General features: G+C 39.8%; 2 protein-coding genes across 2 annotated transcripts; both read right to left on the bottom strand.

Annotated features, from left to right (window-relative positions):
• Positions 1-793: 793 nt before the first annotated feature.
• On the bottom strand, positions 794-1738 carry LOC102847564 (olfactory receptor 9Q2-like). The gene has a single exon (XM_006900418.1). It carries the CDS (start codon positions 1736-1738, stop codon positions 794-796), a length of 945 nt encoding a protein of 314 aa, XP_006900480.1.
• An 11124-nt stretch (positions 1739-12862) lies between these two features.
• LOC102847167 (olfactory receptor 9Q1-like) lies at positions 12863-13798 on the bottom strand. The gene has a single exon (XM_006900417.1). It carries the CDS (start codon positions 13796-13798, stop codon positions 12863-12865), a length of 936 nt encoding a protein of 311 aa, XP_006900479.1.
• Between the last annotated feature and the right edge of the window lie 12935 nt (positions 13799-26733).

The following is a 26733-nucleotide window of genomic DNA, read 5'->3' as shown; positions in this document are numbered from 1 at the left end:
GGCACAGGACAGAGCGGAGTTTAGGGCTGTTGTACATAACAATAACAACAACAACAACAACCCGGGAGTCAAACTCATCATCATTTTTATGATAGCCATTATAACCATTCAAATCCACAAAAAAAAAAAAAATAAGGAAAAGGATAAATTATGGGATTTAGGAAAGCTCTTTGAAGTAAAGAAATAATTGCATTTGTAGATATCTTCATGATTTCTAAAATAATTTTAATTTAATCATCAAGTATTTGTCATGTTCTGGGTTCAGCAGATACTAGTAAACAAGACAGATACGGTCCCCACCAGCTCATGCACAGAATCCTCAAACCGTGGGCCTGGAAAGTAGGCAACACCATTTGACGAATAAAGACATTTTGAATCCAAGAAGTTAGAACTTACAAATGGAGCTCAAAAAGGTCTTGATTTTTCTACCTGTTGCTTCAGAACCCTTAGGAATAGCATTTGAAACCTGTGTTTGGCTAAGCCACTAAAAGCTGAGATTAATTCACTCATACAATAAATATTTATTGAAAGCTTTATTTTCCAGATGCTTTGCAAGGCGCTGAATACTAGCAATAAAACTAATAGGTTAAATTTTCCTGGACTACACTTTGCTTTCTATTTGCAAGAATCAGATAATTTTATATAAGAATCTGCTGGTGAGAAGTATTAAGTAATAATTCAAGTGCAGTTTTCATTAGGGTTGGATGGGACAGCTCCATCATGAAGGTGACATTTGAGGAAAAACACAAAAGACGGGGAAACTACAGAAACAAATCCTTCTCAAAGGGCTGCTCTAGGGCTTTCCAGAAGCTTTTGACTTGTTCAGAGCTTTCAGAAGAGCCTCCTTTACCTCCTTATTCCGAAGACTGTAGATGAGGGGATTCAACATGGGGGTCACCACTGTATAGAGCACGGACACCATGCGGTCTCCCTCTGAGGACTGTCCTGAGTTATCCCGCAGGTACATGAAGATGAGGGTGCCGAAGAAGAGAGCAACAGCAGTGAGGTGGGAAGCACAGGTAGAAAAGGTCTTGGTCCGGCCCCCAGGGGATCGGATCTGCATGATGGACACGATAATTAGCAAGTATGACACCAAGATCACCAATATGCAAAGAGGCATGACAAAAATGGCAAACACAATAATCACCAGCTCCTGGGTGTAACTGTCTCCACATGTGAGCTTCAGCAGGGGTGGCAGGTCGCAGAATATGAAGTTGATCTCATTGTTTCCGCAGAAGGAAAGTGTGAAGGCTGTGACTGTTCGAATAAAGGCACTGGAGAAACCAGCCCCGTAAGCACCGGCCACAAGGACTGAACGGTCCTTCTCGGTCATGATGGTGGCATAAAGCAGGGGTTGGCACACGGCCACATAGCGGTCATAGGCCATGATGGCCAAGAGGTAACAGTCAATGGAGGCAAAGAAGGTGAAGAGGAAGAACTGCGCTGCACAGCGAGCTTCCGAGATGAGAACCCCATGTTCCAGCAGCACCACCAGCAACTGAGGGACAATAACAGAGGAGTAGCAAATGTCCACAAAAGACAGGTGGCTGAGGAAGAAGTACATCGGGGTGTGGAACCGGCGATCTTTGCGGATCAGGACCATCATCCCCGTGTTCCCCAGCAGAGTGAAAAGGTAGAAACTCAGAAAGACCACGAAGAGAGGAAGCCTCCACTCCGGATGCTCGGTGAAGGCAACAAGGAAGAACTCAGTCACGACCGTGTCATTTCCGCCGGCCATCCATTCAGCAGCTGACCTGTGAGGGCGAATACGGGAGCCACGTCAGCGGACCTTTGGGGAGAGCTTCAAGCCAGTTCAAGCTTGAGGGTGGTGGGTGCCATGAGCCAATCTCCAAGCCAATCTTGGAGAATCCCATGTGTTCAGGGTCGAACTGCTCCCTAGTGATTTTAGGGTTGTGACCTTGTAGGGACAGATTGCCAGATCTATTTTCTGAGGCACCGCTAAGGTGGCTTCAAATAACCAAACCTTTTGGCTACTAGTTGAGCACTTACCCATTTACACCACCCAGAGGCTCTTTCATTTCAAGGTGATAAAGTTTCTATTAAATGTTTAAGATCTAATGTGTTTAATATTAGCAGGACTTTGTAGTTTAAGGTGGCAATAAACAAGCAGATCTTAGTCTTCAGTGTCTTTGAGTTGCTTCTGATTCAAAGCCCTACTGTACCCAACAGAATGAAATACCATCAGGTCCTGCGGCAACCTCACAGTCATTGCCATGTTCTAGGTCAGTGTCATAGCCATAATGTCCATCCATCTCCTTGAGGGTCTTCCGCTTTTTTTATGGACCCTCTGCTTTGTAAAGCAGGGTGCCCTTCTTCAAAAACTGATCCCTCCCTCCTATTAACAAGTTTGAGGTATGTGAGGCAAAGTCTCATCCTCCTCCCTTCCTTCTAAGAGCAATCCAGCTGTACTTCTTCAAAGGCAGATTTCTCTGTTCTTCTGGTAATGTACGGTGTATCCAATAGTGTAGACCAACGCCATAATTCAATGCATTAGTTTTTCTCCAGTCATCTTTATTTGTTGTCCAACTTTTGCATGCATATGAGATGACTGGAAATACCGTGGCTTTGAGTCAGTCCCCAAGGTGATCTCTTTGCTCTTTAACACTTAAAAAAAACAAAAAAGTCTTTTACAGCAGATTTGTCTCATAAAAAAAACATCATCTGTCTCCCTGACGACCAGTTCCAGGGACATGGATTGTGGATCTGCATAAAACAAAGTCCTCAATAACAACTTCGATTTTTTCTTTACTTTTCAAGTTGCTGCTTATTGGTCCAGTTGTGAGGATTTTTGTTTTCCTTCTATCAAGGCATTGTCTATACTCAAGTTGCAGTCTGCACTGTATCCCATACTGAAGGCTGAATACGACAAGCCGTATTTACTAGCTTTACTCCTAAATGATTAGTTTCAAGTCCTCTTCACTTTTAGCAAGCAAGGTTGTGTCATCTGCATAGCACGATTATTACAGTCTTCCTCCAACCTCGATGGCACATCTCCCTTCACACAGTCCAGCTCCTTGGACTATTTACTCAGCATGCAGACTGAATCAACTAGGTGAAAGGACACAATCCTGGGACACGCCTTTCCTGATTTGAATCCACGCTGTACCCTTCGTTCTGTTCAAATGACTGCCTCAGGATCTATGTCCAGGCTCTGAGCGAGCACAAGGAGGTGTTCTGGGATTCCTATTCCTCCAGTGTTAACTCCTTAATTTATCATGATCTCCCCAGTTAAACGCATTTACATAGTCAATAAAACACAAGTAAATATCTTTACAGTGAGTAGACAGTTCACTCTGATCCAGATACAATGTGGTGGATAATTCTGTTATGGTGAAAAGGAGAGCAAGAAATTCTATGACTTAGAAGTCAGCTCTTATGTTTGCAGCTCTGTCCCCAATTAGCTGTTCACTTTCACACGAGGCACTTAACCTCTCTGAACTTCAAGTTCGTCTTCAGCCAAAAGGAGATCATAACTTGTACCCTGCTTATAAAATAGGTTAATGCGCGGATTAAGATTGATGCACATGTGGTTTGGAAAACGAAGAGTCTCCACATATATGGTGGCTATTTACAATTTTAATTGAGCATTTTTGAGGAGGGAAAATTTACATTCTACAAGCAAAATGTATGTCGAAAATAAAATCCATTGGCAGTCAGCAGTGTTCACTGCTCCTAGGAACATTTCTATTCTCAAGTCTAACAACATGCGTATTTAACTAACAGCTGTTGGCTTAATTAGAGTTGGCTGGCTGATTAAGGGGGATTTTTTTTTATAAGTACTAGCATTAACCTTGGAATCAAAAGAGCAAATATAAACTCCTCTTAGAATCTAACAAATCTCCATAAGCATTGTTTTGTTGTTCTACAGGCCCTCATAAAAAAACAGTCATTTGGCAACCAGCAGCAGCCAAACTCGAATGCTAGCATTTCTACCAGCAAGTGTCGTCTCAGCATTGTTTGAGGAATCTGAGTTAGTGGGTTTGAAGGTCCTTCCTAGAGTTCTGAGGTCCTTGGGTAATGCAAACAATTGAAGTGATACTTAGCAGGCTAAGGGTTGGCAATTCAAGACCACCCAGAAGTCCCATGGAAGAAAGACTTATGATCTGCTTCTGTAAAGAGTATAGCAAGAAACATCTATGGAGCAGTTCTATTCGACAACACATTAGGTCTCCAAGAGTTGAAATTAACTCCATAACCACAAGATTGGACTTAGTTTCTTGTTTTTGGGGGGTTTGTTTTTTGGTTTTGTTGGTTGATGGAGCTCTAGAACCAAGCGATATAGAAGGGATTTGATCACATTTGTACTCTTCATGCAGCAAGCAGTAGCCAAGCCAATATTAAATCATCCATCAGGGGCAACGGCAAAGAAAAGAACTTCTACCAGGGAACCATGAACTGGGCATGAACCGTCCTCACCTGAATTCCACTTCACTAGCACGTTCCCTCTTTGTTCAGTGTTGCCTCTGTCTGTGACCTGCTGGCTGTTGTCCTTCACCTAAAAGGAGTTGCATACAGAGGCAGAGAGAAAAGACTGCTGATGCAGAAAAAGGTAGGTTCTATATGTGTGACACTGAGCAAGTCACTTGTCTCCTTTGAGCTTCAGTTACCTTCTCTTAGTTCCTACCCAGTAGACAAGGCAGCCTGGAGTCTGTAGTCACAGCAGCCTGGTTGAGTTGAGGTCCTTTGCAGCTGCTCTAGGCCTTATTGTCACTTTATGGAGCCTTTATCTTCTTCTCCATGAGAGAAAGATGTAATCCTAGGCTGTTTTTCAAAAGATTACACCCTTGCAAACTCTGTGGGGTTGGGTCCAAATCTGCTTTACAAGGTCACTGTGAGCCAGAATCAGCTCACAGTGTATTTGAGATTTTGTTCTTTTTGTTTGCTTCAGGTTTTAGTTTTTTCTCTCTCTTTCTTTGCATAATAAAATAGTATTCTCCTGCCTCTAGAATTTCTGGTATTTTTTCAGACTCAACTCAGCATAGTACAGATATGGGATCAATCTTTCTCCCCTAAGCTTCTGCTCCAATGCTAGACCCTATACAGCAAGAGCTCCTTATACTCACAGCTCAAGCTGCATACCCTAACTGCTTCTGAGATGAGTCTCCAGGGAGAGGTAAATTATCTCCTTAAGACTTCCTAACAAGACGTGTAATAACTTTGAAGGTTTAGTTCTCATTTAAACATCCCAAAGTCCCATTTCATAGCCTGCCATTACTCAGCAGGGTCTGGTGGGATTCGTTCTTACATGTCATATACCAAAAGGAATATATGTCTTTGAAGTTCTTCTGTATCTCAGTTGGGAATTTTGGACCAGCTGTGACCTCATCCCAAAAGGGAGCTGTTTTGAAAGTACAAGCCTTTGTTCCCCATCACCAAAATACAAGATATTTCACAACAATTATGAGATATCATCTCACCCCAGTAACAATAGCAAAATTCAACAGAGCGGCAAACAACAAATGCTGGCGAGGTTGTGGAGAAACTGGAACCCTTATTCACTATTGGTGGGAAATTCTAAGAAGCTCACCTTAGACTTGCCTCACAATCATGTACCTGAAAAGAAGACAATCATTCTGATTTTTTTTTATCATTCCGTTTCCACCAACAACCATTAGATGCCTTTACTAAAGCCACCTAATCTACCTACTTACTCACTTATTCACGCACAACAGGTAATGTTGCCCTTTCTAAACGTTGTATTTAAACTTCTTTTCCCTTTGAACATTTAAGTTCCCCTAGAATCAAGTCTGATATACTCTTCAAATATTTACCACAGTAATGGCAATAATACAAAGCTTTTAATCCAGTCAAGCTGGCCTACCTACTAGTCCTGTAAACTGAATCACTCGAAGCCTTTTCCACACAATGTATTTTATCCATTTTCCTGTTCTGAACTGTTCTAGTTTTCTACTTACTTAAATCCCATCTACCCTTCATAGATTGCTTCCCATATTACACCTTTGATAGGTTCACTTTACACGCCCTTCATAGACTGGTTCACATCATACACCCTTTACAGAAAGATTCACAGCGTATGCCCTTTGCAATATTTCACTCATTAGTGACAAAGTCATGTTATGTATTTCCACTAAATACTTTAAGCTTCAATTACAGTTTTGCAAATTACAATGTAAAACACACTGCCTTTGACTAACTGGCAAATTTTAGGAGGAAATGGCCTTTCTTCTCAGAAGAAGCCACTGGTAGATTCAAGGCACCACAGAGAACCTGCCTTTGAGATAATAGTGCAATTCCCTACAGACTACACCAGTGAAGAGTTCATGCTGTTAGTTCCCTGCTTTTTGCCTCTATGGTTCTGCAAGACCTTTTATAATACAGTTGTTGTTGTTGTGCACCATAGAGTCAGAGTCGACCCATAGTCTACCCTCGAGAGGGTTTTCAGAGGCAGTTAATCACACAAGAGGAGACGACCCATCCTGCTCCCACTTTATAATATTACTTACATCAAATGCATGTGTTAGAAAAACAGTAAATGAAACATAGACTTTCTAGTCTTTTATATCCTACAAATTGTACAATGGGCTAGATGAGCCAAACACAAGAAGTAATAAGACCTTATGAAAAACGGGAGATGAATGTACACAGTATTCTGAGCTCTATCCTGGTCTCTGGAGATGGGTTAATCAGGATGGAGGAGAGGGTACTTTGATGATTATTCGTTGCCTCTGAATGATGGATAAATGACAAGAATGTTGCCATATTCACAGACATTACAGGGATTACTGTAGAGTGGATGTGGGTAAACCCTGCAGGTATCAACTAGAATTAGACCACACAATAACTATGTGCCATTTTTTTTGGCTATTTTCAAATGGTGGTTGTTGTTCTTGAGGGCCGTCAAGTGGTAGGCTACTCATAGTGATCCTATGAATGAAAGACCTGAACACTTGTATAACTTCCATCATTTTCTCCAAGTTCATAGGGTTTCCGGAGGCAAACTATTTCAGAATTGGATACCACTCCCACTTCCAAGCTTGTTTTAATCGGGAAGCTCCACCAAACACTGCCCACCATAGGTAACCATTATAGCATTTGACACATCAGTATCACAGTGTTCAGCTTCACAGCAATCACAAGTTACCTCTGTACAACAATTGGACAGATGGGTGCCGTACCACTTAGAAGAATATTTGATCAAAAATGATTAAAACACAGCTTGAGAACTGCAGATTAAAATCACCCACCTTTGGCTTGGTAGCATCATTTTCTGTCCACTAGGCCTACAGAATTCTCTTTATGTTGCTGTTGTAGTTGTTGTTATTGTAAATCGATGGCAGGTATACAACTTTTTTTCTTACATGAATTAGAAAAATAATTGTGGTCATAGTCCCAGAAAGGAATATTCATATGGGAAATACAGTTCAATAAGACAATTCAATTACAATAATACACACAGTTACAAAAAAAAAAATGTATTTAAAGTGTGAAACCTGGCATCCCACCCGTAGACCTCCTAGCTCAGTCCATCTGTCATTGATGCAGGAATCTACACTGTTAACAGGCATTCTAGGCCTTCTCAGGAGCTCTTGTCCTCTATGCTCTATGGTGTAAACTGAAGTCAAATAAGGAAAGAATGATTTATTCAAAGCTTCTTCCTCAAAAGACGGTTTGGACAGATCTCTGTTTTATAAATAGAGACCTAGACACAGAGAGGAACACATAGCTATTTTATGGCAAAAGAACGATCTGAATTTAAGTCAGCGCCCTGTTGACTAAACCTACTTGGAATATGACACAAGGGGAGAGCTTTCAGAGCCATTGTTCTCCCGTGTTGCTGCACATGAGAATCGCTTGGGAATTTTTAAATCTTCAGGGCCCAGATTATATCCGGTACCCTTTAATTCAGGACATCTCAGTGTAGGAGGCAGGTACTAGCATTTTTTTTTCAGCCCCCAAAGAATTACAATACAGAAAAATGGAAGATCTACAACCAAAGAGATTTCCTCTCTTATAAAGTCTTGCATTTCCCCAGGTGGCTAAGGTTAGATGTTCCAAGAAGGTAAATAGGCTTACTGTTCTCATAAGCTTGGAAATTGCTGCATACACCATCCCCTGCAAATGGAAAATTATATTGTATATCAGCATATCGAAAGATCTATAAGGCCCTATAATTAAGAAATCTCGTCAACTTTCTCTACCCTGCCATTTCCCAAAAGGATTTGACCACAGAACCTCATTTTCATACAAGGCATATACACAGCCTGCAGAACTCCAGCACCTAAGAAGGAGGCTGCTTAGACAATCAATGCAGCTCCTGCGAAGAGGCTCGGCCACTGACCAAGTGCCAAGCAGCAAAGGAGAATCATTCCAAGAAACAACATCTTCTGATGACTCATTGTAGATGAGGCTCCTTCGAGTCTCTGTCAGTCGAGCTTCTCCTTAATAAGCAATTGCTCCTACTGGGAAAGGGGTGAGGAGGGGCAAAATGAAAGCAGCCTGCTGCCAGATGGGAACCTCAGAATGCCTTTAAGAAAGGTTATTCCTTTAGACTGAGAAGTATGTTCAGTGGCTGAGACCCTGCAGCTTGGATCAATAAGCAATAGTGATCTTGCTCTGCCACATCTATCAGAAAGAACCTGCTTTGAGGAGGTAAGACCAGGCCAGGTCCAGGTAGGTTGTTCTATTTGTCATGTCCTTATTGAATTAGATGTCCAAGAGGGTCTTTCTTGGACATTTTCTTTTCCTGTTAGATATTAAGTCACAGTACCAAACTTTCTGAGAGATAGCGATTCCGGGCCTTGGTTTTCTTTAACCATGAATATCAAAAAGTAAAGTTTATCTTCTCAGTGTTGTTTCGCTTATATTTTTAGGGAGTCACGGACATGAAGACCTGCATCTGTGGGTCCCCTGCTGGGAACTCCTGTTCTTTCTTTCTTTGTTAGTTCATTTTCATAATTTTGTGGCTCTTCTTTTGACATGCCAAGAAATTCAGAGGACAGTTGTCTGGTCGATGGATTGGAAGAGGTCTATATTTGTTCCCATTCTCAAGAAGGGTGTTCCAACTGAGTATAGAAACAATTGAACTGTTATCACTAATATTACAAGCAAGCAAATACTGCTGACAATCATTCAAAAATGGCTAGAAAAGGGTATAAACAGGGAACTGTCAGAAGTTCAAGCAGTGGTATTCAAGCGATATTCATTGCTGATGTCAGGTGGATTCTGGCTGAAAGCAAAGAATACCAGAAGAATGTCTATGTACACTTTATTGACTATTTAAAGGCATTTGAGCGTGTCAATCATAAGTTATGGCTAACACTGAGAAGAATGTGAATCCCAGGGTAAATAACTGTTCTCATGTGAAACTTATACCTAGACTCGAAGGCTGTTGTGCAAACAGAGCAAGGAAACACTACTTCAGGTTTTAAAATTAAGAAGGAATTAAGAAGGGAGTACTTCAGGATTGTATTCTCTCTCCACACCAATTCAATCTGTATGTTGACAAAATTATTTCAGAAACTGAACTCTATAAAGAGGAATGTGACATCAAGATTGGAAGGGGATACATCAATCACCTGTACCCTGCAAATGACACAAGCTTGTTGCTGAACATGAGAAGGACTAGAAGCACTTGTTGCAGAAGATCAAAGAATATAGCCTTCAATACAGATTATGTCTCAATGTTAAGAAGACATTGTCTTACCACTGGACCTGAAGACATCAAAAAGAGTAAAACTGTCAACAACTTCATCTTACTTGGATCCACAATTAACACCCTTGGTACTAGAAGTCAGGAAACCAGGAGACATACTGCATTGGAAAAGTCTTCAGTTAGAGATTACAGAGATTGTTGAGGAGTGATTGTGTCAGTTTGAGGACGAAGGTATGTCTGATTCAGACCAAAATCTTTCCAGTCAATTGCTATGCATCTGAGAGCTGGACAATGAATACAGATGACAGAAAAATAATCGATGCCTTTGAGCTGTGGTGCTAGAAAAGAGCACTGAACATCCCATGGACAGTCAAAAGAGACAAATGTCTTGGAGAGGATGTAACCAGAGTGCTATTTGGAGGCAAAAATGATGAGGCTTCTTCCTACATGCTTTGGATATGTTGTTATGAGGGGCTATTCCTTAGAGACAGACTTGATACTGGGACAGGTGAAGGTTCAGCAAAGGAGAGGAAGACCCTCAAGCAGGTAGACTGCCACAATGGGCTCTAATGTGGCAGGAAGTGTGAGGATGGCACAGGACAGGACAGGTGTCAGGTCTGTTGTTCATAGTGTTGCTATGGGTCATACTTGACTCAACAGCACCTAACAACAACTAACAATACAAGGTAGAACAAGATTTAAAAAAATACTAACATTATTTATAAACAGGTAACTCTTTTATTGCCAACTATTGCCAAAAATTACTAAATATTATCTTTTTTCCTTATACTTAAAAGTAATTTTGTTCTTTTCCCAGATTCTATTTACATATTTAAAAGGGCACAGAATCCCACATACATCATTGGGACTTGAAGGACACTTGAATAGAAGCCTTTCATTGTCTGCTTACAATTTCATCAGACAGAGACATTAAATTTTCTCCTTAAACCTGGAAATTTATTCTTGTAGTACTCCCTTTCAGTTCATTGTGTAATCCCAGCCTTCCGGAAAATTTTAAGAGAATAAATAACTCTTCCATGTGTTACTCTGTTATTCACAGGAAACAGAGGCTTTTTAATTGAGAGAGAAAGTCAAATGGCTGATTCCAGCTTTCTAACTACTCCTGAACTTCTCCCACCACACAAGTGAAACATAAACTACTTACTAACTGTTGTTGTTGTTGTTAAGTGCCATCAAATCATCGAGGACTCATAGCGAGCCTATGAACAAAAGACCCAAATACTTGTATAATTTTCATCGTTTCTCCAGGATCATAGGGTTTCCAGAGGCAAGCTATTTCAAAAATAGATGCCACTCCTGCTTCCAAGCCTGTTTTAGTCAGGGAGCTCCACCAAACACTGTCCACCATGGGTAACCATTATCACATCTGACACATCAGTGTCACAGTGTTCAGCATCACAGCAACCAGAAGTTACCTCTGTACAGCAATGCACAGACCAGTGCTCTCAGACCTAAAAGAATGTTTGACCAAAAACAAATAAACTAGGCCTGAGCACCTTGGTGGCACTGGAGAAAGAACAACTTAGAAAATGGTTGAATAACTCAGTAATCAATGTCACTGTAGAAACGGTTGAATTGATATATGTTTTGTTGTATGTATTCTCAACCACACAAACAGAGCTGTTCAAAAATTCGAAGATCGGTTGTATTGCTTGTCTTTTTCTTGTTCAGATATTTGAGTTTTCTATAAATTTCAGAGATTACATTATTGCCAAACATTTCCCCCACTCCATAGATTCTCTTTTACTCTTTTGGAGAAATCTATCCGTGCATTTAAGGATTTTAAGAGGTCTTAATCATTTAGTTTCTCTTTGGCTAATTGTGCCTTTTCAGTTATATTTTATAAACTAATAATGTTATTGTTATGTGCTGTCAATTTGCTTGAGACTTAGAGCGACCCTATACACAATAAACGTGGACCCTGTTCTACCCTGAGCCAATCTCTCTGTCTCTGACACACCTATCCTTATCAAAATCAGACATCAAGAACAAATGGACTTTGTGACGCTTTAAGCCAAGTATAGCAAGGAAACCCCCACCTCCTAACCCTGCTTAGAAAACAGCAATTCTCTGCATCACTGAGGACAAAAGCTTTAAGAACATGGAGGATCACCAACAACGACACAGAAATTGAAAATACTATTACAGCAGAAGGAATTATTTCACCAAGTGAATTCTCAGGCAAAAAGGCACAGAAACAAAGAGGAAAGAACTGAGAACAGGGCACATTTCAGTGGTGACAGCAACTGATACATGTGTCCTTGTGCTTTTCATCCATGGAAACTACTAGACAGGGACATAGAATACCTTGATCAGGGTCAGCTTTCTGAAACAGGGCAGAAGGATGGTTCAGATTGTCATAATTTGATAATTTTTAAAAAGGAAATCTAAATCTTGATTTCTACTTGATAATATACATTCTGGTATGTGTGTAAATAAAGGATATTAATGTTGGTGTCTACCACTCACCTTAAAATGCTACGAAGAATTAGGTGGCTCCCACCCACCCCACCCACAATACAGTTGCAGAGTTTGGTGGGCAGAGGGAGAGGGTACAGGAATTAGGAAAGATCTAGTGGGGACCTGAAAAAAAATGGGGTAATAGTGGGCATAGATCAATAGAGTTTAATTTTATAAAATACAATGTATGGGAATGATCATATAGAAACACAATGTGAACAAAGGAAAGTGTGACCACAACATATATTAATAAAACACAAATTTTTACCGGGGGAAGATATCCTTTTCTTTACAACTTAAAAAAAAAACAAACAAAAAGCACAGGTGGCTTGAAGGAACATGGTTATATACAGATGATAAAGTAAAATATAACAAAATATTAGCAATATAAAATCTAGGGATAGAGTAGAGAGGGTTCACTGCCTATCACATTCTACTTTTCCACATGATACAAATATTTTATACAAAACTTTGTAAAAAAATACAATCTTGTATAGTCACAAGCTGGTGAGATACACAGCATCCAGTTAGCATAGGATTTCATTTCAGATCCTGTTGTCACTTTTCCTGAGAGTCTTGGCTTTCATGCCAATCTTAGGCTGCCTCCTCTTTTTTCTTCCTCTCTCCGAAGCTAAAAGTTGGTTCTCTTTTATGTTCAGATGATGGCATATTTCTTGGAATATTGAGTGTGCTGTAAGAAATGAACACTCAAAATTCTGGCACCACCAAAGAAAGGATTCTCAAAAGTTAAGACGACTTGACTCTACTGGTGATTTTCTTCAGGGCCTCCTTGACTTCCTTGTTCCTCAGGCTGTAGATAAAGGGGTTCAACATAGGGATCACTGTTGTGTAGAACACAGACACCACTCGGTCCTCTTCTGAGGACTGGTTAGAGTTGTCTCTCAGATACATGAAGATGAGCGTGCCAAAGAAGAGGGAGACTGTGGTGAGGTGAGAAGCACAGGTGGAGAAGGTTTTGAGCTGACCACCAGCTGAGGGGATCTTCATAATGGCCACTATGATGAACAAATAGGACACCAAGATCATCGCCATGCAAGCAGGGATGACAAAAATGGCAAACACAATAATTACCACTTCTTGAGTGTAGCTGTCCCCACAGGTCAGTTTTAAGAGAGGTGGAAGGTCACAAAAAATGAAGTCAATCTCGTTGGTTCCACAGAAGGAGAGAGAGAAAGCTGAGACAGTGCGCACGAAAGCACTGAGGAGACCAGCAATGTAAGCCCCGGCCACAAAACCCAGACAGATCTTCTGCGTCATGATGGTGGCATAAAGCAAGGGTTGACACACAGCCACGTAGCGGTCATAGGCCATGAGGGCCAGGAGGTAGCAGTCAATGGAGCCAAAGAATGTGAACAGGAAGAACTGGGCAGCACAGCGTGTGAGGGACAAAAGTGCCCCGTGTTCCAACAACACGGCCAGCATCTGAGGAACAGTGACAGATGAATAACAGATGTCCATGAAAGAGAGATGACTCAGAAAGAAGTACATTGGGGTATGAAGTCGACGATCCATGCGAATCAGGGTGATCATCCCCAAGTTCCCCAACAAGGTGATGAGATAGATAAACAGAAAGAGAAGGAAGAGAGGGAGTTCCCTTTCAGGACACTCTGTGAATGCGATGAGGAGGAATTCATTCACTAAGGAGAGGTTCTTCTTTGCCATTAAGCTGATGGTATATGACAGAACTAGGATGAGAAGGGAATTAGGAAGTCATAAACTGAAATGAACTGTATTTTGAATTCTCATTTATTGAGCAAGTACTGTGGATAAAATACATCAGAGTCTATGGGAGCCTTCTCAAATGATTCACCAGAGTTCCTACTCATGAGAGAATGTGGACAGCTGTGATATAGAATTGTCATAACATATGTCAAGAAAAACTGATACAGGTAAGCACTTTTATAAAACAAATCCTTGTTTTCCCATCTCTAATGCTAACCACTCCTTGTAAGTCAGGTAAACATTCTGAGTCAAAATTTTTATATTATTTCAACAGGGTTTGAGATCATAACACATGGTGGGCAACCAGGGAGTTCGAATAGGATGCCCCATTGAATTTCTTGACTGTAATAACTATGGAAGCCATTCACTGACATTTCTTCTGGGGGTGCCACTGGGTTTGAACTACCAACCTATAGGTTAGCAGCCAATCACAAATGTTTTGTGCCATCTACCGACCTTTCCAAGATAACAACTCCTCCCTTACTTCAAAGTCTCTTCATCTCTAGCCTGGATTAAAACAACACCCATGCAGCTAATCTCTCTCTATCTTCAGACTTTCTTTTTGTCAATTCTTGCTTCTCCACTCCAGTGCAAATAATCTTCATTTGTCAAGCTTCACGTCCTTATTAGACATTACACCACGTCACACCGGCAGCAGTAGACTATCACTTAGACTCGTTGATGTGCTGAAAAATAGTCCAACATGAGGTCTCCCCTGCTTCCTTCCTCATGCTTCTTTCTAATTTGATCCTCACACCCACAACCGCATCTCTCATAGTTACACTTCTTTAAAAGGAAAAAAAGTTGTAAAGACAATTCTTATTTGTGATAATCATACATGTATCAGAAAATAAAATTGTGCCCAGCAGGATCTCAAAGGCTGGTTTTTCTAAAGTCAATCTCCAGGAATTTCCTCCAAGGCTCCCCTCAGTCCACTCAAACCACCAACCTTTCCTTAGCATTCAAGCACTTTGCTATGTAGGGATTCTCCTCTCATCAGCCACAATCAATTATCTGTAGTTTTTCTAATTGCCCCTGTTTTCTTCCACATCTCTGTGTTACCCATGCCCTTGTGCTATTAAACATTATCTTTCCCGTCTCTAGGACTCTCCTAGTTCCCTCAAACCTCACTTCAGAAAGCTCACTCTCTGAGAAGCCTCTTCTGAGCCCGCTTCCAGTACAGCTTTGTTCCAGGGGGACACATTCACTGTACCAGACTTAGATCTCAGCACGTAGAAGGACGGGCAGGATCTCATTGAACAAATAATGTTATCAAATAAGATATGAAGTACCTTGCAAACAGAAAAGATCTGTCCAAGTGTTTGAGTATTCAACTTCATTTTTTTTTCAAGAAAATTAAAAAATAACTTTAATTGGCCTTTAAGAACTCAATGGCAATAAAAGATGCTTGAATTCTCTGCCTACTTGTTTACTTAGCAGAAAGTTGCTGTCTTAATTAGAGAAGTTTAGTTTATCAAGAACAGATATAAGCAGCAGCAACATTGTACTTAATGACTTCTCTCTCTTTCTCTCTCTCTCTCTCTCACACACACACACACTGTTGCTTGTTGCCAGCAAATCTCTTCTGACTAGTAATGACCACATGTATACAAGAGGAAAATTGTACTCCATGGTGGTTTTTGTTTAATGCCTTTTTTAAAAAATCGTCATTATATCCATGGCGGTTTTAAGACCTTTTTGAGAAGTAATTCTTCAGGTCTGTCTTTCCAGACGCCACTGGGTGAGTTCAAATTACCAATCCTTCAACTAGCATTCAGATGTGTAACTGTTTGCACCACCCAGGGACTCCTAGAAAACACAGAGACAGCATGCACCAGGCTGCAGATTCTATTGCAGAAGATTCGTCTATTCATTCCCTCATCTTCATAAGCACTCTGGGAAGTAGATTTTTTTTTTTATTATCCTCCATTTACAAATGAGGAAACTAAGACAGAAAGAATTTCTGTAACCCGCCCAAGTCTGCGTTGCTCCTTAATTGTGACCCTGCCTTTAGGAACAAAGTGTACACAAGAGTACTTATTTCACAACCGAATTTTACATGCATCGCGTGGCTCTTCCAGCAGCCTCTAATCAGGAAAGGCTCACCATTAAGTAAGCAAACATAAATACTGGCAGTTCAGTCTATTAATATCTACAGACTGGCGGAGTCTTTCAAACTAATGGATGGAAAGTCATTTGGCAGAATATCAGTGCAGCAACGCCGAGAAGCTATTTGATCAACTTCTCAGCATGAAGCTTTGGCAGCTAGGCCAGTGTCGGACTAATCCGCTGGCAGAGATGATCAAGAAGAGAAATCGGGGCTGGTGGTCATGAACTGACCATGAACTAAGGGGACTAGACCAGTTTGCTGCCCTGAATTACCCTTCACCCTTTACCTGGCCAATCTTGTTCTCTCTTTGTCCATTGTTTGTTGTTCCTTTGTCTGTTAAAATACTTTTCCATTTTAGCACCTAAGAAAGCACTATGAAGACGTGAAGAAGAAAATCCTGACTGGGCATCAGGATATCTAAGTGGTTCTTGTAGTCTTCCCTTACCTGTTCTGTCACGCCAATGAGCAAGTCACTTAATGCCCTGAAACTTCAATGTTCTCCTTTCTCCTACACACTCCTCAGAATAGCAAAACATGGGCTCAATAAGGCCCTAACTGTCTGAATGTCTGTCCCAATACTATAGGATCTTCTAGAACTTTGCCAGTTTCATCTGCCAAGGATTCTCTCCTCTTACACTGTGTCCGTGACCTGCTAAATGTGAGTTTTGTTTAGTGCCAGACTAGTATAGCAGATGCTGAAGAACAATTTCTTTCTATGCGCTTCTGGATCCAACACAGTTCTCTTTTTGAGAAGACACTAACAGTTACTATGAGAGTTCTGTTGTCCCCAGTGAATCAGAGTCATAGGTCTCTAAGGAAAAGTAATTATTGTTCATGTGAGTTCCTAACAAGGCAGCTGGTACCTAGAATGTAGGAGGAGGGATTCTTTTTCTCCCTGTCCTAGTTCCCAAAGCTCTATCACAGTTATGTCCAAGGCTTAGATCCCGGTCCTGCACATGCCCCAAGGAGTTAGATGTCTCTGATTTTCATTTCTCCATCAGCATAGTACAGGAAAGCATGTCTATAGCCATTCTCATCTATTTGATGTGATCCCAGAAGAAGGAGGCATTGTAAGCACAAGACTTTGGTCCATGTTATCTAGAGACAGAGAGCTAACTGGACACGTCTATGTCAACCAGGCATCTTGTATCTTCTCTGTTTGCTCTTCCTTGGTACCAGGTGTTTCACTATTTCCCTTTTTTCCTTTAAATGCAAATAAAAAAATAGTCATAACAAAATTCTGAGATGCTGCCCTGAGGATAAATTGGCAAGTTCCTACTGGCATGACCTTTGCTGGCTCTTAGCATCTTTGACATTGCAGCCTTTTTTTAGTCTTCAATTCGTAGACATTCTGTTAAGTTACTGCATTTTACTATCTTACTTTACAAGGGGTATGAGGAAGATAGAACTAACAAAAGACTTGTTCTCGTAGATAACCATGAGAACCAAGAGAGAGTGAGATGTCACTCACACATGGATCATCGTGCTATAAAACCCTAAAAGAAAAAGAAATAGATAATGAAACCAGCCAGCCCATAGAGAAAACAAGAGTGGTGTGTAAGGATTGGGCAAGCTAGCAGGTGAGAAAGTTAACCATCCCAGAAAACTTACCACCATCGCTCATCCATTTAGAACACAACTCTCCTCGACTCCTGTATGATTTTTCCGGAAGCACATATTCAAGTCTTTCTTTCTGTTAGCAACTGGCATTTTAAGATTTGTACCACCCACATACCCTCCAAGATCCATGTTAAATCCTTAAGACAGGTGTGGATTCAGAGTAGAGTAGGCTAAGATTACCTAAAAGTGGGTAGCTTAGGGACAGCTTCTCAGATGAAGTAACTCAGAGTCATCTGGGTGGAAGTGAAGTTGAAGATTAATGGGCAAATCTCTCCAAAAACAGGCATCATAATGGGAAAATGCATAAGAGAGGGCAAGGATCATTTATGGCACCGTTGGTGGCAGCACAGGACATTATTAAGCAAAGCCATGATGAATGTGACACAGGAGTGAATTAACCAGTAAGCCATTGTACACATTGACTTGCTTATATTTATTTACTAGTCTGAAATGCGCAGCGTACACGAGTTTGACCACAGAGGTGCGCCCTGCTTATTCACTAATCAATTCCTACAATGAGTGAGTCACTTGCCTCAGCTGCAAACGGTTAGGGTGGAGTCAAAAGAAATACAAGATCAATTGTATTTTCATGTGAAGAGCTCTTAAATAAAATGATGCTCAAAGAAAAACGATTTTAGGTGGAATGTTAAGTGTTGTTTTATGTGTTTTCTCACTATTATTAAAAAAGCTACGTCAATGCCATGTAAACTAGACAATGTGATTAAACAGCTAGTTAAGTGGCATAATCCCCCAAAGCTTTAATGAGAAGATTAGCAGATGGTAAAAAAGTTTTACCAATAAAGATAAAGGGAATTTTTTTTCATAAAGGGATATTTTACTCCAGAAATAATTGAAGGATTGGAAGACCAAGTAAAAGAGGTTAAAACCTTTTTCTTTAAAACAAAAATAATCTACCAATCAATGCAAAAATATTTATGCTGAAGAAACTATGAACACGTTAGCTACGGTTAACACTGGTCTTGCTGATTTTTCTCCTCCTTCGTCTCACTCTCTGCTCTGGCTCAGCACAACACTGGACAATGAATTATGCTGCATGGGAGGCTGAGGCCAAGGAGCTCTCAAGGGGTAGGTTTAACAAGTGCCTTACATCATCCGAGGATATTTCATTTCCTTCCTCTCTAGGAAGGGAAAGAGAATTAGGGAAGGCCCGATTAATAAGGTCTAATACATGCAAAGTAGCTTTAGCATTCCAAAGCATTCTCTTCTTCATCTAGCCTCTTAAAAGCCTGTAGGATGGAGAGAGAGAGAATGAGACTCCCCATTTGCAGAAATAAAGAGGTAGAGACTGAGAGGTGCCCTAGGACATACAGACCTGGCAGGTGGAATAGAAATTTCTCTGTTCTGCACACACGGGACCCTATCCAGACTTCAGCCACTGCTACCTAAGACTTCACATCTTTTGGGTTATGAACACACACACACACACACCCCTCACTCATAGTGATAAACCTGTGGGATTTGCTGTGCAAACATATTACCTTTAAACCACAATGGCTTTCTCTAATCAGTTTCTTTCTTGCTCATGAAATAGCCAAGATGTGCTAGGAAATTCTCCATTATCTTATCTGTGCATTTGTCCAAGACTGACCTTCACAATTTCCAGGGCAAGAAGAAATCAATAGAAAGGTTATGTGGATACTGTTAACACTCAGGTCCAGAAGAGGTCTCCCTCACTCTCATTCACATTCCAGTGACCAAAATCCACATATATGGACTTTATCTAACCAGAAACAAACAAACAAACAAAAAAACAACCCACCACTAGGAGCTTATTTTGCACTGAACTGTAACACCCAAAATTATGTACATGTAATGATATAAATGGTAGTTACGTGATGATCCCCATAATCTGATAAAACAAATTGTAAAAGGATTCAGCATAATATACAATCCCTTAATCTCATCACATCCACGGTCAAATATAAAGGGAGTTTCCCTGGGGAGTGTCCTGTGGTATCTTTTATCTCTTTATGTTGCTGGTTCTCCACCTCCACTAACACAACATTTATATTCTAACCCACCATCCTTCCTGTAACACATCACACCAAACATCAAGGATGATCTTTTTTTTCCCTCTCCCTAATTCCTTAAGGAAAACTTGACACAATGTTTAAGTGCAAGCTTTTTCAGTAAAAATGTTGTTGTTAGGTGCCATTGAGTCGGGTGCGAATCAAAGCGGCTCTATGTGTCTTCTAGGTTGCAACACCCCCATGATACATCTTCAAGGATATGAACATGTACGGCCAAGCACAATCAATAAGAGTGCATCTAAATTCCAAAATCAATCTCCATAATAGTCTATGTGTTTCCTACTGCCAAAGGGGCCCTTTAGAGTAGTGAGAGAAGATCTTCACCCTGAAACCCACAGCGTCCCTTTTCAGCAGGAAGTAGCTAAGAGAATATGCCATCCCCTTTTCCTTATGACTCAGGGTGAAGTCTCTCTCAGGGAGGAGTGATAGGGAATGGCAAAGGACACACTGACAAAGAAGATTAATCAGAACTGGCTTTGACAAGCACTGTGGCATTTGGACAAGAACAAACTGGGAGGAGGGTAGAGAGAATAGTGCAACAATGAATGAATGGAAACCCAAAATCTCTGTAAATGTTTATGAAAATTAATAAAATATAATTATAGAAAAAAAAAGCAGAGAGACAGAAAAGATTTATAAAATCTCAGGAACAATAGACTTGCTGGAGACAAAGACGGTGGGCAAACCCTTGAAATTGCTTCCTTGAGACCATGTTTCAACCTTAAACCAGAAATATTTCTTGAAGTCTTTTTTTTTAATTATCATTAAATTTTATTAGTTTTAATGAAAAAAATTAAACAAAAAAAACAAAGCGGCTCTATGAACAATAGTTCTGAATCCTGTCCTATCGTGTGCCATCTTTACATCTATAATACACTTGAGCCCATTGCTGCAGCCACCCTGTCAATCCATCTCAATGAGGATCTTCCTCTTTCGCTGACATGTATCATGCCAAAACATGAGAAATGAATCTTTACCACCCTTACCTCCAAGGAGCACTGTGGTTGCACCTTTTCTAAGACATACCTGTTCAGTTTTTTGGTGCTGGAAAAGAGTGTTGAATATACCATGGACTGCTAGGAGAACAAACAGGTTTGTCCTGGAGAGGATGAAGCAAGAATACTCCCTGGAGTCAAGGATTCTGAAGCTTCATCTGACATACTTTGGGCATGCTGCAAGGAGGAACTGGTCCTTGGAGAGGGACATCATGCTTGGGAGAGTGGAAGGACGGCGCAGGAGAGGAAGACTCTCGATGGGATGGATTGATTCTGTGAGTGGAGTGGTGGGAATGAGTGTGTTTGAGAACAAGGTTGGCACAGGATAGAACGGCGTTTGGGGCTCTTGTACATAGGGTCGCTATGAGTCGCAAACGACTCGATGGCACTTAACAACAACAACAACATGGACTACTCAGTACTCTTTTCCAGCACCACAATTCAAAGGAATTGCTTCTTCCTTTGTCATGCTTACTCATTGTCCAGCTCTCAGATGCAAGTAATTAAAAAAGTCATGATCTGAATCAGGTGCACCTTGGGCATCAAAGTGACATCACTGCTCTTCGATATTTTGGAGAAGTCCCTGACAGCCAATTTGCCCAAAGCAATACATCTCCTTATCTCCTGATTGCTGGTACCAAAGGTGTTGATTGTGGATTCAAGTAAGACAAAATCATTAATGGTTTCAATCGCTTCTCCATCTATCATGATATTGTCCTCTTGTCCAGTGGTAAGGACTTTTCTCTTCTTGATGTTAATGTATAATCCACATTGAAGGCTGTAGTCTTTGATCTCCTGCAGCAAGCACTTCCAATCCCTCTCACTTTCATAAAGCAAGGTTGTGTCACCTTCATATTACAAGTTGTTGATGAGTCTTCCTCTGATTCTGATGCCACATGCTTATTCACAGGTTCTGACTTCATGAATTATTTACTCAGCATAAAGATTGAACAGATATGGAAAAGAGATACACCCCTAATGCATATCCCTCCTGATTTAAACCATAATTGGTTCGGTTCCCTTGTTCCGTTCAGACAACAGCTTGTTGAACTAGGTACAGATTTTGCCTGATCATGATTAAGTGTCCTGGCATTTTCATTTTACTCAAAATTAGCCATAGTTTGTTGTAATCCACGTAGTCAAATGCCTTTGTACAGTCAATAAAACACAGGCATTCTTCTGATATTCTCTGCTTTCAGACAGGATCCATCTGACATTAACAATGATACACTTGATACCACAACCTCTTCTAAATCCAGATTGAAAAGGTATGCAGACAGGACACATCCCTAGCACACTCCTTTCCTGATTTGGGGCTATTCAGCATTTTCTTGTTCTATTCTGATGACTGGTTCCTGGTCTAAGTATGGGTTTTGCGTGAGCACAATCAAGTGTTCTGGGATTCCATTCTCACAACAAATTGTGATCCATACAGTCCACTACTTTTGCATAGTCAATGAAACACAGATACTTCTCTGGTACTCTTTGTTTTCAGCCAAGGATAAAGAGGTCAAATAATTTCTAAATAGATTTTTTTAATGCTTAAAAAAACCATAATAGTCTTGAGAGTTAGACTTTTAATTTCAAGAGAAAAAGCGTTAAAAAAGACAAGGTTTTCCTTGAAATTTCCAAACATTACTATAAGGAGCTACTCTGGAAGAAAGGATGCACAAGTCTATACCATGAGCATAAAAATCGCCATTACAATAAGGAATCATTTTCATGTAAGAAATGAAAATAAAATATTTTCTCAGCAGGAAGGAGAGAAGTTATAGCTATGCAGAGAACAGAGGGAATTTGTTGCACAAAATGTTCTCTGTGTAATTTTATACCAATAAATTTGAAAATCTAAATGTCACAGTCTATTTCTCAGGGAAATATAAATTATTAAACTAGCACAAGAGATTGTAAAAGCAAATACACCATCAAAATTAAAAGGTAGTCAAAACTCTACTCCCATTAAAAGCATCAGAATACTATGAGTTTTATGCTAATGTTCTGTGGAACCTGCAAGAAACAGATAATTCTTTTGATATTTTAAAACTTAGAGGCACACAATAGACAGGAAAAACTCCAAAAATTAAGCTAGACAGATAGCATATACATACACACACACCCAAAATTAAAATCATACCAAAGTCTTACTTGCATATTCAGTTGTAAAAATTTTGTTAACAATTAATAAATTGCATCTGTAGATGCAAAAATGTAGCCTGGGATTTATTCCAGGAATGCAAAAATAGTGCAACATTAGAAAATTTTCTAATTTGATTTAATTTTGTTACATATTAAAGGAAAAATGATATCGTATTCTCATATATGCCTAAAGGCATTTTCTGAAAATTAACATTCTTTCTTTACTTAAACATGTACAAAAATATAACAAAAATAATCACAGTAACAACTATAAAAATCAGGAATAGTAATGTCTGTATGTTAGTAAGGGGAATATACTTCAGACCAGCAATAATCATATTAAATAGTAGGATGCATTTAGCAAAACATTATTGCTAGGTATTGTTCTCATATTTTAAGACATACTAAAATGTTACAAGAATGAAGATCACAAAACAACTATGGGATATCATCTTACCCCAGTAAGAATAGCAAAATTTAATAGAACAGAAAACAACAAATGCTGGCTAAGTGTTGGAGAAACTGGAATCCTTATTCACTGTTGGTGGAAGTGTAAAATGGTGAAACCACTATGAAAGGCTGTATGGCACTTTCTCAAAAAGTTGCAAATAGAAATACCATTTGATGCAGCAATTCCACTACTGGAAATATACCCCAAAGAAACCATAATCATCACCCAAGCAGATATATGCACACTCATGTTTATCGTGGCTTTGTTCACAATAGCAGAGCTTTGGAAGCTCAATGAGATAGTTTTGCTTGGCAAGGAGTTTCTTCCTTTTCTCTTCTAAATGCAACATACAGTATTACAATTTCATATAAAAAAGAACATTCAAAGATTTTAATAATTTTATGTTGTATGTCAAATAAATTATGCTATGAAAAATTAATTTTTCTTTCTTGTCAATGTGGCTATAAGAAAGTTTTAAATTTTCAGCTTATATTTATGTCAGACAACACTAACATAGACAATGTAATGAAAAAGATAATTTATTCTTATAAGGAACAAAACCATGATTACTAATTAAAGGGTAAGTTAATAAGTAACGTTCAAGCACATATAAAGAAAACTATAAAAACTTATTGAAGGACAATATAAACAGGGTTAAAAACATCGTGTTGATATAGACGGAAAGACAATTGATAAAAATGTCAGTTCTTAGAGAATCAAATTATTTCAATGCAAATCCCATTAAAATTCCAATAAATTTATGCTCTTATTTTTGGGTGTGTAATAATGATTGTATGTTGGTTTTGTCGAGTCAGTTATGACTCCTAACAACCTTATGAACAGATCTGAATCCTGTCCTATCCTGTGCCAACCTCTATCACAATCTCTAACACACTTGAGCCCATTGCTGCAATGACTGTGTCAATTCACCTGGTTGAGAGTCTTCCTCTCCTTCGCTATCCCTCCACCTTTTCAAGCATGAAGTCTCTCTGCACGGAATAACCTCGCCTAGCAACATGCCCCAAGTATGTGAGATGAAGCTTTGTCATCCTTGCCTTTAAGAAGTACTCTGGCTACACCCTCCGCACATTTCTGTCTGTTCTGTTGGCAGTCCATGGGAGGTTCTGTACTCTCCTCCAACGTCACAGTTCTAAGGCATCAATTTCCTGTTATCTGTATTCACTGTCTGACTCTCAGATGCATACCAAGTGGCTGAAAAGACCATGGGCTGTCTCAGGTGCACTTTAGTCCTCAAACTAACATCATTACTGCTCAGTAATTTGGGGAGATTCTGGGTTACAAATTTTCCCAGCGCAATACGTCTCCTGATCTCCTGACTGCTGTTACCAACTGTATTGGTAGTGTTTTCAAGTAAGATGAAGTCACTGGTAATTTCAGTCTTTTTTTTCAATCTATCATGATGTCACCTGTTGGTCCATGGAAAGAATTTTTGTTTTCTTGATGTTTGGTTTTGTGCAGCACGTGTTTCAAGTCCTCTTCACTTGCAGCGAGCAAGGTTGTATCATCTGCATACCAAAGGTTATTGATGATGACTGTATGGATAATCTCAATCAGGAGCCTCTTTTTACACTTGATCTTGGCCAAAAGGCCGAGAAGTGAGAGGAGCCTCTTTTTTTAGCATGCCTTTGCAATGTGATTGCAGCCCCATCTTCTAATAGACTAGGCTAGATCCTCACCCCTTGAATGTTGGCTAGCTTGCTTACTTGGCCCAGTAGAATCTAGCTTGAGGAATGAGGTCTCAGTTCTGGGGTTAGTCTTCAAAAGATCTTGTGTACTTACACTCTGACTCTTAGAGCCTTGCAGATATCTTATGACCAAGATCACTGTTTTTAATAACTCATCGTGCTAAGATTAACAGCAGACTACGTCTAAGAAGTCTCAAGTCAACATAATACTAAATGCTTAATCAGCTGTATTAAGTCTATAATTTCCAATATTAACAGTTCCATCTGTGTCTCAGCTCCCCAATTCCTCTATGGCCCTTGGATTCAGTGATTCACTTAGAAGGTCTCCCAGAGACTCAGACCTGTTAGAGGAAGGCCTCACATCATCAAAGCTATGGAGGCTGGTTTGGGAGAAATTGGTGAGGGGTGGGCTAGGATTCTGTAGACTGTCAGATGTGACACAGCTAAACGGTGACTGGGGGTGATGCAGGCTGGATACTGTGTCCTAGGAGAGCAGTTCACAAGAAAAAGTGCACCTAGCACTGAGGTCCCTTGAGCTTACCCAAGCCTCTAGTAGGGTGGCACTTGTATTTCATCCTAATCGTCTCTCTTTAATACAATAATTACTGCAGCACAAAATAAACCATTAATTGTTGACTAGGAAAGACATTTGAATGATAAATGTAAGATACTCAGAATCACTCTAGCTTTCTGAAGAATGAGATGCCACAGCAGCCCAGCCTGCAGTCATCTGACCCCTGAATAGTAGAAACAATGTCACCACGTTACTACCTAGTCTTCAGTTGATAACAACAGATATGTCAGTTTCCCTAGTCAAAACCAGAAGGATTGCTAAGCTGGCCCACCGAATGTTGAGTTTATTGTTTTAAGTCAATGAGTTAATTTGGAGCCATGAGAAATTTTAGAAGTAGGTAGAGATGAGAACTATTTAGCATTAGGAAAGCATCAAAGGCCCCTGAATTGTTCTCTTTAAAGTAGTTTTATAGTATGTGAATTTCTTCACAGTAAAAACAAATAATGGATGGATGGATGGATGTACACATGACAATTCAAACAAAACTACCAATAGCCATTAGGTGTGAGAGTCAAAAGGAGGAGATGTAAGCATACATTTTTATGTCCTTTAATTTTATTACAGTAAAATATGTATAGGTTTTTTTTGGTTTCCCTCTCTTCCTCTTTTCAATCCTTTTAATCCTCCTAGATTCAGTTTACCTCTGGAAATCTTCCCTCACCTTTTTATACCATAATTATCCTTTTGTCAAATTACTCAGAATAATTTGTTCTCGATTCTCCCACATTTTGTGGTATTCATACATTATCAATCATGTTTTAGTGATGGGTAACGCTTCATTGCATGAATGTACCACAGTTCCTTTGGCTTCAATGACACTTGGATTATTGTCACCAATTTGTGAATCATGACACAATATGTGGGTGTTAGTATGTCTGTGTTGCAGTTCTTCTTTTCCTTCTGTTTTTAACTTTTTGAATGTTTTCATATTAATTTCTTTTCTTTTTAAAATGTTTTCCTTTTTCACAAGTACCATGAATCAATTCACTAATCACTTTTCTTTTTTCTTTTTATAACAAAGACAAGTAGGTCATAAAGAGGCTCGGGTGGTATAGTCTATGGGGAGTTGTGCTGCTTATTCAAAAGCTGAGCTTCTCGGGTGGTTTAAATGCACAAAGCACTCCGTGGGGGGAAATGGAAAATATCTTTTGCAACTTAGTGAGTGAACAGGGACGATTGGCAGCATGATGATAGATGGAGAAGAGATTGAGATTCTTAACAGCTTTAATTTG

The sequence above is a fragment of the Elephantulus edwardii genome, unplaced genomic scaffold (assembly GCF_000299155.1).
Source record: "Elephantulus edwardii isolate Elephantulus edwardi_28Jun2011 unplaced genomic scaffold, EleEdw1.0 scaffold00284, whole genome shotgun sequence".
In the NCBI taxonomy this organism is placed as follows: Eukaryota; Metazoa; Chordata; class Mammalia; order Macroscelidea; family Macroscelididae; genus Elephantulus; species Elephantulus edwardii.
Note: the sequence above shows the minus strand (reverse complement) of the source record. Positions and strands in the feature narration are given on the sequence as shown.

Coding starts and splice junctions, on each gene's coding strand:
- LOC102847564 (XM_006900418.1), bottom strand. CDS start 1,738: ATGGCCGGCGGAAATGACACGGTCGTGACTGAGTTCTTCCTTGTTGCC.
- LOC102847167 (XM_006900417.1), bottom strand. CDS start 13,798: ATGGCAAAGAAGAACCTCTCCTTAGTGAATGAATTCCTCCTCATCGCA.